Source organism: Triticum urartu, chromosome 7A (assembly GCF_056163025.1).
Source record: "Triticum urartu cultivar PI428250 chromosome 7A, HENAU_Tu73, whole genome shotgun sequence".
NCBI classification, from domain to species: Eukaryota; Viridiplantae; Streptophyta; class Magnoliopsida; order Poales; family Poaceae; genus Triticum; species Triticum urartu.
In genome coordinates, this window is record NC_141879.1 from 20,613,982 (window position 1) to 20,628,784 (window position 14,803).

At 45.1% G+C, this 14,803-nt stretch overlaps 1 protein-coding gene across 2 annotated transcripts; it reads right to left on the reverse strand.

Moving 5' to 3' along the window:
- Positions 1-659: 659 nt before the first annotated feature.
- LOC125521322 (membrane protein of ER body-like protein) lies at positions 660-5,734 on the reverse strand. 2 transcript variants are annotated; one of them, XM_048686378.2, is made up of 10 exons: positions 5,174-5,734; positions 4,160-4,315; positions 3,367-3,954; positions 3,082-3,249; positions 2,807-2,965; positions 2,490-2,726; positions 2,118-2,213; positions 1,719-2,033; positions 1,515-1,576; positions 660-1,405 (listed from the first exon to the last, which is right to left on the reverse strand). In XM_048686378.2, the coding sequence occupies exons 1-10, from the start codon at positions 5,490-5,492 to the stop codon at positions 932-934; spliced, it is 2,574 nt and encodes an 857-aa protein (XP_048542335.2). In that variant the 5' UTR covers positions 5,493-5,734; the 3' UTR covers positions 660-931. The 2 variants fall into 2 exon arrangements, with proteins under 2 accessions (XP_048542335.2, XP_048542336.2); XM_048686379.2 differs by lacking the exon at positions 4,160-4,315 and having other exon boundaries at positions 5,174-5,730.
- Between the last annotated feature and the right edge of the window lie 9,069 nt (positions 5,735-14,803).

Below are 14,803 nucleotides of genomic sequence, written 5' to 3' on the forward strand. Positions count from 1 at the left end.
AACGGCGCCCAACTCCTCCATATGCACGAGGCGTAGGGAAGCGTATGTTTCTACAATCCGCCCCCTCCCCCCTCCCCCACCACCAAAAAAAACTAAACACAGAGAATAAAAAAAGGACAAATCTAGATGAGAATAGTGTCTTGGTATGCTTACACAATGCAGTGATATAGAAGGGCTTAAATGTCAGTTTATTGTGTGTTTTTCTTCCTTTTTTTGTGCGTCTGATCCATTTCCATTATGGAATATTAAATGATTGAAAATAAATATGAAGCTCAATGAGACATCAGTTCTAATTATATTATTGCATGTTTCAAGTGTCTTAATGTAGAGAATGGCATTTTGGAGCTCGGCCTTCCATAGAGGCAGAATTATTTGAAAATTCAAAATTTTAGGTTTCAGAAAAAGTTGAAAAAATTAACAAGTATACAAGGATGTGATGTGTATGTGTGTATAATTCCAGGATGAAATACCTTGAGATGCGATTTATGCAAAAAGAACAAATTCATGGACTTTTGGGATGAACAGTATCATGTCTAGAAAAGCCTCGGATTTGTCTTTTTTGCATAACATTCATTTCAATGTATTTCATCCTGAAAATTTACACACATGTATGTTAAGCCTCCATGTGTATCTGCATTTTTTCAGAATTTTCTGGAATGTAAAAATATGAAATTTGAATTTTTCAAAAACCAGCCTCCATGGAGGCCGAGCTCCAAAAGCAATTTTCGCTTAATGTGTGCCTTCATGTTTTAGTACGAACTGAAGCCCAACTGGAAGATGTGGCACAAGGTTATCTAGCTAGTGCTACATTTCCTAGTGTGCACCCCCTACATATCTTCAGTTCAGGCACTTGCTCTTTGGACTCATACATGTCTTTTGTTTGTTTTTTGCACCAGTGTTCCCGTGAACTTCAGAGTTCAGACATCAGTCTTCAGAATGAGGCCCATGCAGATGTCTGTGCACCCTCTGAATGAGCGAACGACAGGCCTGGAGGAGCAGGAGCAGCCAACCCACCTTGCTCGATGATTCCAAAGTGCTCCAAGAGCCGCGTGATCAGCACACCTGCGACGTACGACAGCCCCGACGAGCTCACGGCGATGGTCAGGTAGTACATGAGAGTCTTGAAGTATGCCCTGGGTGCTGTCTGTACATGCGCCTTTCCGAGCGCTAGCAGAGCGATGCACGCGAGTGAAGCGCCGGCGACGGCCATCATCTTGTTCTCCCTGTCATTGCTCTCGCGGAACGACAACCCGTAGACGACTGGTGGAAGCAGCCCGAACACGATGTATGAGAGCAGGGCCAGGACCATGTGGAGCCGGGCTTTCGACCGCCTTCCGAGCTGCAGCCAGTACTGGCCGACCCGCTCGTCGTCGTTCACGTCTCGGATGTCTCTCAGAACGGCGATCTGTTATCGACGGGGAAATGATATGTTAGCTTTTGGTGTTTGGGGGTGAGTTTTCTGTAATGAGCAGTAAAAACAGTGTGAAAATTCAGTCGGGAGAGAAGTTTGTTACATTGTGGTAAATGACAGGAAGCCCTCCGATAAGGTTGGCTATGCCCAGGATGAATATGTCCACTGCAGGCAAGTGAAAAACATAATTTCATTAGATGGGACAATATAAATATCAGTGTCAAAATAGTGCATTCATCATGTAAATATTTTTATTTTTGCAGAGTATTCATCAGGTAAATATGTGGAAAGCGAGTTAGTAACTGACATGTTTTTGCTCCACTTGATGCTGCTGCTGAAACAACGGAGAGGCTGGTGACCGACTCCACTAAGCCTCCATACACTATGGCTTTCGGTATATCCCAGTCATCCCTCTGTTGTGGTCTAGGAGCAACCAGATTCACTTCTTCAGGGACTGATACCGCTACATGATGTGAATCTGTTGTTTGAGGAATCGGCGTAGTTGATATGTCGCCCCTCGCGACATTTGTCACATTCGGGCCATTGACCTTCACTCCTGAAGCGTGAACTGGATGGGTTGTAAAGCCATTCTCGGAGGCAGTCGTTGCAGTTCTGTGAACATCTGAACCAATAAAATTACTACTATAAGGTTGCATCTATGAATAAATGTAGCTAATGCAAACTGATCACGTTTAATTAGACCTACCATCATGGCCAAGTAGGTGGTGATTTGCACCACCGTCAGGCTTTGAGGGAGGCATTTCACCGGTTATCACTTCCAGTGTGTCTGTGTGGAAGAAACCTGCGTGCCATTTTTGTTACTTTAGTCCATTACACTGACAAATTAGTCCTAAACAAGATGCAATTAATATTGAAAAGTTAAGCTTCCTGATCTATTGCATTGCTGTTTTTTCACGAGAAAAAAAGTGTAGATTGGTATATACCCCATGAAACTCTACAACCTCTTTTTTGGCATATATTTTTGTTGTTTCTATGCAAATGTAGCCATTGCAGCTTATTACCAATAAAGTACACATATGTGAATCCATAAAACAAAAGAATGTTGCACGCCATGTACCTGTAGCAGACGCGGTGTGAGATGAAGTGTTTGTAGAGGATGATGTAGCCGTTGCTTTCGTGGTTGTAGTTGTGGTGATTGTGGTGGTCTGATGCTCCGACGATGATTCGGCAGTCGAATGCTCTGGGTTAGCAACTGTGCCCTGACTATGATGAACATAGTATGTACTAGATTCAGTTGTTGTGGTTGTATCATTGGGGCTTTGCGTATCAGACAACACTGGCGTTGTCGCTGGATCTGCAACAGTTGAATTGCTCAGCTGATAAAATAAAGCATCAGTTACAGATAACTTGGTCAGAAGAACACAAGGTACATACCTGGTGCAGCTTGGTTCTCCAAAGGTGATTCGACTCTCGACTGCTCCGGCTTTACAACCGTGCCATGACTATGATGAACATATGATCTGCTAGATTCAGTTGTTGTGGTTGTATTGTTGGAGCTCTGTGTACTGGACAACAGTGGCACCGTCACTGAATCTGCGATATGTTGAATTGTTCAGTTAATGAAGAGAACAACTACTTCAGGATAATTGATAACTACACATATATTTTTCTAAGTTTGTCAGGAGAACATATATAGGTTGCAAACATACCAGCAGGGTGAGGTTGGTTTGGGCAATCTTCTGGCTGGAAACAAGACAGAAGCCAACTTGTGCAATTTTCAGACCGAGGAGGCGTGTCCACTGATGCCGGAGGAGGCAGAACATCAACTTGGTCCAAATCCCTCCTCCCAAAAATACGGAATATGTTGAAACTGCATCCTGGTGACAGGAACATAAGTTAAGCCAGTCCCATTTGATCGAAATGAAATGTTTAAGCAATACAACCAAAACATAAGTGGAATACCAAGACTGCCTCTAACTAAATGTTATCAGTACCTGCCGGAATGAAGAAGGAGAAGCATGACAAACATCTGAACACGTCGGGTGACTCCTGCTCATCACTTCCAGGTAAAGTAGCAGAAGGCAGTGGCACTAGTACTTCTTCAGTGTACGGTCTCTTTGATGGTGCATGGGGGTTTGCTGGCCTTACTGTCCTTTTCCTCTTCTTCAGGATCACCCTCCGAGTTATGCATGATTTGCAGTTGGGACAGAAGAGGTCATGAGTTTCTTGCTGGTCCAAAATCTTCTCAAGGTCGTACTCTTCGACCTTCGGTTGAGCCTCGGTGACATGTTTGTCCTTGTCAACTTCAGTTGGGTACATTTGAGTCTTGTTGATTTCAAACAGGTACTCTGTCTTAGGTTCAGCACCGTTGGGGACCTGATGCGAACCATTCGAGTGTGATCCATTTTCTAACTTGCCATTGCTTGGACCATGGTTGATTTCTTGAACATTGCCATTTTCATGTGCTTCAAGCTGCTTGTCTTTTGTACTCGGAGTTTCATTCGCTTCTTCCTTTCCGTCACCAGATCGCATCGTTCCCGTGACCAGATATCTGGCACTTACCTCAGTAATAATATCAGGAACTGAAAAACAAAGGGAGATATATCAGTGCCAATTCAAACATTGTGAAGCAACTTTATATTTTATTATGCGCAACAACAACTTTGAAAAAATATGACAGAAAGGCAAAGAAACCAAGCTAGAATTGCAGGTATGCTAGATAAACTGAAGTTAATCACAGCTGTCCTAAATTTCCTCATCGCCATATTGCTCGGTCTCAGCACTAACCTTTGTTCGGTGAACCGTAAAACGATCCTTTCTTCTCAACTAACGATTCGCTATTCCGTTCGATTTGGTGGCGATAGCCTCGATGATCTATGGTACCATTTCCACAGGGACTACTCAAGCGGTACGTCCAATCGCAGTGCCGGCACTTCCACAACCCTTCAGTGAAGCAATAGAAGGCTAAGCTTTCAGTAAAGCAATAGAAAACTAGCTTTACTACTCATATTATCGAACGACCACAAAGCTAATGCTTGAGTGAAGCAATACAAAGCAAATTTTAAGAGAGAGTTAGTGTCTAATCTAAATGATACTCCCTCTGTAAAAAAATATAAGATCGTTTAGGACTCTTATATTTCTTTACGGAGGGAGTAACTTCTAAAAAAGACTTTGCAGATCCGGGGAGCTTGCGAGTCGCCGTCGACATCTGCCATGGAAGGCTACATATCAGTGAATTGAGTGGTCAGCAAAAGGTTTCGAATGATTCTGAGTGAGGCCTAGATTAGATGAGAGGGATGTTGGCATATACTATCGCTTTCACTGAGATTTTGTCCTTTTTAGCATGCGTTTCGCGTGTCCTTTTTTGTCTGGTTTCTGAATAAGATCTCCAGGATACTGAATGCAATAATCACTGCATCCTATCCCACATGGTAAAACTGAGGAAGCAGAGACAGCAGCAGTAATGAAATTTCCAGACACTGCCTAGAGCTCTTACAAGACGACAAAGTTAGTTTTGCACAGCACATATGGATTGCTTTTTGGAGAACATTCCAATACAAGAATTATTGCTTTCCAGAAATGGACAAATTAAGGAATGAGAAGCAGGTGGAGCCTGAAATCACTGCAGCAGGAGTTCTCTCCTGCAGGAAAATAATGCAGCCTCCACATCCACCAACCAAGAAATTAATTAAGCAAGAGGAATTGGACCAACCAATTAAATCCCATTCCTATATTCTTCTTCTCCCCATGAGGAAAATAATAATTAAGCAGGAGCAGATGGGTAAGAAACAGAGGTGTCACCTTTGGCTGCATCGAAGAAGATACTCTTGTGCTGCTGCTCCTCTTCAGCAACCTTGGGTTCTTCCGGAGCCTCCTCCTCCTCCTTATGCTCCACCTCAGGAGCAGCCTCGGGCTCCTCTGCTCCTCCTCCATTGCCATGGCCATGGCCATTCCCATTCTCACGGGCATGGACCAACAGCCTCTTCTTGATCTCCCTGGTCAGCAGCTCCCCTGCTGCAGCAGCAGCAGCGGCGGCGGTGGCGACGGCAGTGCCGCCGCCCTCCTCTTTGAAGTGGTCCCATGCCGCTGGCTGCGGGCTCTCCACCGCCACCTCCATCATTATCTCCCCCCTCGAGGCCTCGACCTTCTTCTCCTCACAAAGTACAGCACTAAAGATCTTTTCTCTAGGTCCTGCTCTGCTCTGCCTCGCCCACAGGGGGAGCCAGGTTTTTTTTATACTAGTGGTGTAGGCGCAGCCTCAAGCCATATGTGGTGGTGGGGAAGAAGGTATTAATCTACTGATGTTGATGAAATCAATGTGGGTTGTCAAATGCAAGAGATGGGGCTTCTTGACTTTTGGAGGATGAGAGAGAGAGGTAGCAGGAGAAGATCGTTTATCATGTGATTGAGAGTGAGATAGAGATTGCCTCGAAACAAGTGCATGATGGGCACCCTACCCTACCTACACCATGGCCCACCTGTTCGTCACATGCGCTGCCCTGCTCTTCAGTTCAGATGGAGTACAGTACATAACAGGATAAGGCTAGCAAACTTTTCTTGCATGAGCTGAACTGAATGCAACCACCAACCACCAACCAGCAACCACATCAATTTGTTTTCACTCCATGGAAAAAAGAACTATTTTCATGCTGTCAGTGAGGTAGCATTGCTTTCTTTTTTCTTTTTCTTTTTTCCTTTTTTCCTTTTGAAATTCACGTGGCATCGCTCAAGCATGTGTTACACATAAATCTACTGCACTTTGCTTGTTGCAGAAGGCAGAGTTAAACTGAACTGAGTCCGAACTGTATCATCTATGAAATCTGAACCCAGCTGAAGATATGGTTGATGAGTTAGTCTGAACAGGCCCATGCATGCTTCAGTTTACATCACACGATTGACCTTCCTATGAGCACCAAATAAATAAAACTGTCTTTGCCTCGGTCTTTTTCCTATAAGTCAGCTTAATAAAAAACCGATCCGTCGATTAGTAAAGAAAGCTATTCTTTATTAAATCAAATGAATGGAACCTGGACATTTTTATGCATTCTCTCCTAGAGAAGATGACAAGTATGTGGTTACAGCTAAGCCTGTGCGCTGTCATAGTGTAAGAAGGCTAATCACCAATGATAACCCTAGTTTTCTTGTAAACAAGGCTGAAAGAGCAGGAGAAAGTGACACTGTCGTGACTCATCAGACATGGTCAGTCACCAACAGTATATATTTATCATCAATCAAAAGCTTCTTCATCTTTTTTCCCTTTGCCGAATGTCGATTAGCTAGCTAGAAAATGATAGTTGCCATGCCGTGGAGTTAATTAATTATTCGGGTAAATTCAGGCACACAATGTGGTTGCACGTCCTAGATACTACTACTACTACTACTACTACAGGTGTTTGTCTTGTTGCCTTGAGCTGTCAGACACAGTAGCATGTTAGATCATCCGATTGCAAATGTTGTTTATGAGATCCCGTATCCCTCTGACAGATTTTTCAACGATTTCGTTACTGATTGTGTGTGATGATTCTGCACTAACTGTCGTCATTATGATAATGAAAATTCAGGTGCATATATGGTTGGGTTGAGAATGGGAGAGATTAGTGTGGTATTAAAAAAGTAGTTAATCAATCGGACTAGTGGGGTCTTATATGTTAATGTGTGAACATGTCGGACTGAGTAAGATCTTACGTGTGGCCAAGAGGTGATGACTGGTCAGCTGAGCTGTGCAACAAATGGGCTGACGTGGTGAGTGGTGGGAGGAGAATGAATCCATTGCTCCATGTTAGAGTACTTTTTTCCTCGAAAAGTCGGATACCCCGCGGCCTCTGTCCATGTTAGAGTACTTAAAAATCATCAGAAAAATCCATGACACCGACTTGACATGCATCTATTGTATGTACCGTAAATTTTGATATCGACAATCGATCTTTTTCTCAAGAAACAGAAAACACAAATCCAGCGATAATATTGTATACTTCGTATCATGGAAAGCGTGACTGAATAATGTAATTGTTGATCAAAATGTTGATCAAAATGCATGCTTCAGCTTACATCACACGGTTGACCTTCTTATGAGCACTAAATACATAAAATTGTCTTTGTCTCCGTCTTCTTTCTCGGTGTCCGCTTAATAAAAAACTTATCTGTCGATTAGTAATGAAAAATATTCTTTATTACATTAAATAAATGGAACTTGGACATTTCTATGTATTCTTCTAGAGAAGATTACAAGTATGTGCTTACAGCTAAGCTGTGCGTTGTCATAGTGTAAGAAGGTTATAATCAGCAATGATAACCCTAGTTTTCTTGTAAACAAAGAAGTTGAGGAGCTGGACAGCTGAAAGAGTAGGGGAAAGTGACACTGTCATGACTCATCAGACATGGTCAGTCACCAACAGTATATTTTTATCATCAGGCAAAAGCTGCTTCTTCTTCTTTTTCCCCTTTGTCAATTAGCTAGCTAGAAAACTATAGTTGCCATGTCATGAAGCTAATTAATTAATCGGTTAAATTCAGGAACACTATGTGGTTGCACGTACTAGATACTACAGGTGTTTGTTTTGTTGCCTTGAGCCGTCAGACACGGTTGCATGTTAGATCATTCGATTGCTGATGTTGTTTATGAGATCCCGTATCCCTCTGACAGTTTTTTCAACGATTTGGTTACTGATTGTGTCTGATGATTCTACACTAATTGCCGTCTTTAGTATAATGAAAACAAATTCGGTTGGTACATATGGTTGGGATGAGAGTGGGAGAAAATAGTTTGGTATTAAAAAGGTAGTTAATCAATCGGACTAGTGGGATCTTATATGTTAATGTGTGAACACGTTGGACTGAGTAAGATCTTACGTGTGGCCAGGAGGTGATGACTGGTCAGGTGAGCTGTGCAACAGATGGGCTGGTGTGGTGATTAGTGGGAGGAAAATGTATCCATTGCTCCCATTTTGAAGTACTTGGTGTGTATTTACGTTTTTTTGGCTCATCCAAATGCTGCTAAAAGTCATGAGAAAAATCAATGACAATGACATGATATGCATCGGTTGTGCCGTAAATTCGATAATCGGTCCTTTGTCTGAAGAAACAGAAAACACAAATCCAGCGATAATATTATATAGTTTGTATCATGGAAAGCGTGAATGAACAAAGTAATTGTTGATCAAAATGTTGTTTTGGCAGATGAAACGACGCTCTGTATATTAAGGCGGAGGGACTACGTGATATTGCCAGCTGGTTCAACACCTGGCCGAGGTTGGTAAACTAGTTTTTGCTTACTGAATTTCTTTAAGCAGGTATAAGAAGATGCATGTGTTGTACGTATGTATGACTTGGCTGGGTAGGTAGGTTAATGGAGCTAGCACAAGTCACACAAGATTGATTGGTTAATTAAATAACTTGTGCACGCAGACGGCGTTGCCATTTGATTATTCACCAACTACTACCTCCGTCTCAAAATATAAGATGTTTTAGAGGTAGTAGGCAGCAAGGAAAGTCACGTAGATCCGTGCATTGTTCGTGACCAGCTGACGAGCTATGCTTGAATTGTACTCTCTGCTTGGTTCAAATAGATGGTCCTCGTTGTCTCAAGGTTTGAACTAAACTCAACTGAAGTTGTGATCGAGCAGCTGAGATTTTTTTGACAGAACCTTGTCAAGAGGGGAGGGTGTTCATGCTATTTCATAAAAAAATGAATAGAATTAGCACGGCTTATAAGGAAAATCAAGCAAAAAACCCGACCACGAGCGCAAAAAGGTAAAAAAAAAGAGAGAGAGAGAGAAAGGAAACAACAAAGCCATGGTCAGCCAACTCAACCTCCACTGCCTACTCGCCCGCTACATAGAGAGAAGTGAGCGGGATCTCCGAAGATGCCTATTAAGAAGCAAACACGACGCCCGTAGGCATTATCATCGCCGGCATCAACCCCCCGATCAATAAAGCTTTCGCCGGGAAACCACCCACGACTCCCCACCGGAACCTGGGAAGGGGTCCGGCCACACCAATTGCCACCACCGCAACCCAAGCAACGACCACCGCGACCTAGTGGAGAGGAGGGCACTTCGCGACAACTCCCAAGGAAAAAAGCACCACCATGCCATTGTCGCCGGTAACCAATCCCCATTGGGAAGCAAGGCTTTCGCCCAGAGCCTTTGCCCCGCCACCCCACGAAGCCCTGTAGAAGGGGTCTGACCATAGCCGGCGGAGACCGCCGGCAACGAAAGACCATGGCTGCCACAAGAGCACACTGATCGAGCCGCCACAACACCACAGAGAAAAAATCACCGATGTGTAGCCACCACCGCGCCCTCCACACCCCAATACTGCGCCCTTTGACATGAGACCTCACCATGCCTCGCACCGCAACAGGAAACTTGTGATGAGCCGCCACTAGGAAGATCGGGCACAATCGCGCCAATATACCTGCACGCCCTATGGCCACCACACCCCATTGTTCTTCCACGCGCTAGATCCTACTGGCGGTGCCTTAGACCGAGCTCCACACCATACACCTCAAGCACCAGCTTGTAGGCTCACATGGGCACAGATCAAGCCCACAAGCCGCAAGTCGTGCGCCCACTGCGCTGCTGCTCTAGCGCTGCACCACTGTGCCACCTATGAGCGACACCCCCACCGATGACCTGGAACAACCCCCACATCTGACGAAGAAGCCACCATCGGGTCACCATGGAGCACCCCAGATCTGGCACCGTGCCACACAACGAGATCCCCCGCCACCACCCTACCGAATGTCGTGTCCACTTCACCAACAGTATCCTCAGGTGGTGGCGAGATGAGAGTGAGGTGGTGCCTAGGCGGAGATGGTGTGGTTTCCCTCGTGTCGCCAAAACGCGGCGACACATTGGCGGGGATCGCGGTTTTCGTGAGTAATTGAGATTGCCTTGTGAATTGTGAACAGTCCCATTCTTGAGCTTACATTAAGAGATTTGTGCAAGCTAAGGCTTTTCTTTCCTCTCTCCCAAGGTGACTTGGAAAAGCCTTCCTCCCCTCGATCTCGGTCGGCGAGCCTGCGGATTCGCCTCCCCTCCGCCTGCCGATCCAGCGGCCGGTGGCGGGGAGGAGAATTAATTATGTTGTCTCGACTCCCGCTAGTAGATAGGTAGGGTTTTAGTCTCGCAGTGGTGGCGTTTGGACGGATGGCGGGGCCCCTTCGACTCAGTGTTTCAAGCTCCGATCCTCCTCAACTTCATCCATTGGGACGGATTAGATGGAGCTCCAGCGTAAATTCCTGCCAGTTCCTTGGGGCGGCAAGGTTAGGGTTTCTCGCCGTGTGTCAAACTTTAATCACACACGCTGGTGGAGGACAAGGTGTTTTTTTATGGCAAGACATAAAAATGTAACAGCTACAATCAGCCTATTCAGACCAAAATAGGACATCAAAAAACAGACCACAACAAAAATAAAGCTGATAGAATAACCAATTGTTAATTTATAAAATGGAATCAACCTTGTTAGAAATACATGAATTAGTATTTTTGATAAAAAGCAGCGAAGACAAGTACACCAACCATTAGTATTTTTGTTACGTGGCTTTTCTGCAAGATTCTTTCGACATGGATTTTCTGCAAGAATTGATCTCTAATTTTATCTTTTTGGGATCTAAAGTAAATATCTTTTTTGGAGTAAAAAACCGAGTTTCCTGCTTTTTTTCTTGAGACAAAAACATGAATCAGCGCTGCCCAGATCCTTATGGCCCAGCCAAGAAAAAGGGCTTTGTGTGACCCACCTCCACTTAACCATGTGTAATGCTAAAGAAAGACTGGGCCAAGGTCTGTTTGTTAAAGGAGAATAATCTCTTCCTAATAATAAAAAAGCACGGAATGCTTCTCATCGTTCGTCAATAAAAATAAAAATACCCTCAAAGTTGCTATAAATTACCCACCATGCCATTCATAAGTGGAAAATATGATTTGATATTTATTTCCGAAGTCGCCCTGGCGCTTAGGGCATCTCCAGCCGCGCCCCCAACAGGGCCCCCCAGGCCACTTTTTCGGCGCCGGCGCCGAAAAAACGGCCCAGTCGCGCCTCCAGGACGCCGAAAATCGCCGGTTCGGACCTTTTTTCCGTCCGGCGGTCACAGGCCGAACCCGGCGAGCTGGGGAGCAGTTGGGGGCTCCGGCGCTAGGGAAAAGCACGCCTGGCCCACACCGACAGGGGAAAAGTCAAGGTTTTCTTCCCCCGACCCGCCTCGCACCTCCCGCGCCCTCGGCCACCACTAGCTATATCCCGGCGACGGCCACCGCCCTACGCCGCTAGATAGCCATTCCCCGCCGGAAAATAGCAGCGCTTCGCCGTGGCAGCCCCTCCCACAGCAGCTGGGCGTTTCCGGCCGCCGTTTCCGGCCGCGGAGGTGCGGTTTAACGGCGGGTACACGCCCGCCGAGCGCAAGGTGTTCGGCGTTTTGCCTGCCTCGGCGATGGACTCGGATGAGGAGGAAGAGCTCGCCACGCTGCTGGAGGAGGAAGCCGCGGCCGACGTCCAGGAAGAAGAGCATCTCATGGTGCTCGCCGCCCTCCCCCAGCTGCTGGCGAGCAATGAAAAGCCGCGGCGAGGTGGCTCGGCGCCGGGGCGGGTGAAAGCAAAGAACCGGCATCGTTTCCAAGGCTACTGCATGCTCTACTCCGACTACTTCGTCGATGCTCCACTTCATGGCGAGAGAACATTTCGGCGCCGTTATCGGATGAGCCGAAAGCTCTTCCTCAGGATTGTGAATTTCATCCGGGAGTTCGACAACTACTTCAAGTGCAAGATGGATTGCACTGGCGCTCTTGGATTCACCTCCATCCAGAAGTGCACGACAGCGATGAGGATGCTTGCATATGGAGCTCCCAGTGATTCACTCGATGACTATGGGCACATGGCCGAGTCCACCAGCATAGAGTGTTTCTACAAGTTCTGTCGGGCAGTGGTGGCAGTGTTTGGGCCACAATACTTGAGAACACCCAATGCGGAAGACACTGCTCGAATCCTAGCCCAGAATGCAGCAAGAGGATTTCCTGGGATGCTTGGAAGCATCGACTGCATGCATTGGAAATGGAAGAATTGCCCATTTGGTTGGCAGGGGATGTACAAAGGCGCCAAAGGCGGTTGCAGTGTGGTGCTTGAGGCGGTAGCCACACATGACCTCTGGATTTGGCACTCCTTCTTTGGTATGCCAGGAACTCACAATGACATCAACGTGCTGCAGTGCTCTCCTGTTTTTGCCAAGCTCGTTGAGGGCCATTCTCCTCCGGTGAACTTCGAGATCAATGGGCACCAATACAACAAGGGTACTATCTAGCTGACGGCATCTATCCGAGATGGTCGACATTTGTGAAGGCGATCTCAAACCCTGTGGCAGGAGGCAAGAACGCCTGGTTTGCGAAGCTTCAGGAGGCTTGCAGGAAGGATGTCGAGCGGGCATTTGGTGTGCTCCAATCTCGATTTGCTGTTGTTCGGTACCCCGCTCAGACCTGGTCCAAAGATCAAATGTGGAAGATTATGACTTGCTGTGTCATCTTGCACAACATGATCATCGAGAGCGAGCAAGAAGACCCAATGTTTGACACTGAACCATACTACAGGCAGGGTCCTCTAGCCGAAGTTGATCACCAGCTACCGGCAACTTGGACTGCCTATCTCAGTATGCGTCAGGAGATCCGAGACCCACAGGTGCATCATCAACTGCAGAAAGATCTGATTGAGCACCTATGGAGGCTCAAGAGGGACGCCGTGTGATGAAATACGAGTTTTTATTTGTTGAACTATATAATTTGTATTGAACTATTTGTTGTTGTACTATTTTGTTGAAGTATTTGATTTTTCTGTGATGAAATATGTGATAAGAAATAATTGTGTTGATAATTGAACGCCGAGACACGGCGAAACCACGCCGAATATGGGCCTATTCTCGCCCATATGGGCCCTTTATTCGCCGAAATTGGGCTGCAAAGTGGGCCAATTTCGACGCCTGGGGGCGAGCTGGGGGTGATGACTGGGCGCAAAACCGCCCCCAGCACCGACTGTATCGCCGGCTCGCCCCCAGGGGGCGATTTTTATGTGTCCTGGAGGGGCCAACGGCTGGAGATGCCCTTAGTTCTCTCATGTATGCGATATCGCACATCCCATTTTACCCACTCCTTTTTCTCTCACGAACGTCCCCCCGCTACCCCCACACCACGTGGAGTTCATGGGCCGGGCCGTGGCGCCTTATTTATTTCATTTTGCTTTTCTGTCTTTTCTTTTCTCATTTCTGTTTTTGTACTTTTATTCTTTAAATTAATTCGAGATTTAGAAAAATGTTTGTGAATTCCAAAAATATTCGGGAAATCATCAAAATTTTCCGGTCTCAAAAAATGTTGAGGATTTTACATAGCTTTTCGAAATTATTAAAAAAAATCATAATTTGGAAAAAATGTCGTAAAATAAAATCATGTTCATGAATTTGAAAAAATGATGGTGTATTCAAACATATTCGTGAATTTTAAAAAAACCGTGCAATTTTAAAAAATATTTTAAAATATCAATATATTTGCCAATTTTTGAAAAAATGTTTGTCGATCCGAAAAAATGTTCGTCGATTCGAAAGTCTTTTGTGTCTAGGATTTGATTAGTTTTTGCAAAGTGTTTAAATGTCTAGGCATTGGGAGTAGTTCGTAGTCGATGAGTTTTGTTTTAAAAGTTTTAAACATTCTCTTGCGCGACACGTTGACAAGTGTGTCGTGTAATGGCAAGCTCGTTGCCATGAGATTTACCGCGTCGAATGCATTGTGATCGCGTGGACATCGCATACATCATCAACGAGGGTGGGAAGAAAGATAAGTGGCAACATGGTGAGCCAAAGTGTTAAAATAGAGAACACTCATATTTCGAGGATTAAATCATACTCATTTGACTAGCGTGTAATTCTTTTGTCTCTCGTTACAACGCACGGGTATATTTGATATTAATCTACTAGAAGAATAATAGCATCAGTCCTAATTCCGCAACTTGTACTGCTCTAATGTCATCTCTGGTCGCCCGGCGGATGGAACATGAGAGCTCGCACATATCTGAGGTGGGGACCCCTGCGATTTTGGGGCCCGGGGCGGCCACCCCTCCTGCTCCCCCTGAGGACCGACCCTGCGGTGTTACATACTTATATTGATCTTTTTTACTTAAGCACAACTAATATTGCAACTATACTTTTGATGTTTTTGTATTTACAGACTATTATTTGTACATGAGTATTTATGCATTATATAATATATACTATTTTTTCAATATAACATGCAAACTCTCAATGCAATGAAAACAATTATATTCAAATACACAAAAAAAAATTCATGTGTGGAACTAAAAAAAATTGTCGCAAAAATGATTCGACTTTCACATTTGACTTAGGGTATTTAATTTTAAAAACTAAAACTGCTAATATGGATTTTACCCCAAATATAAGCC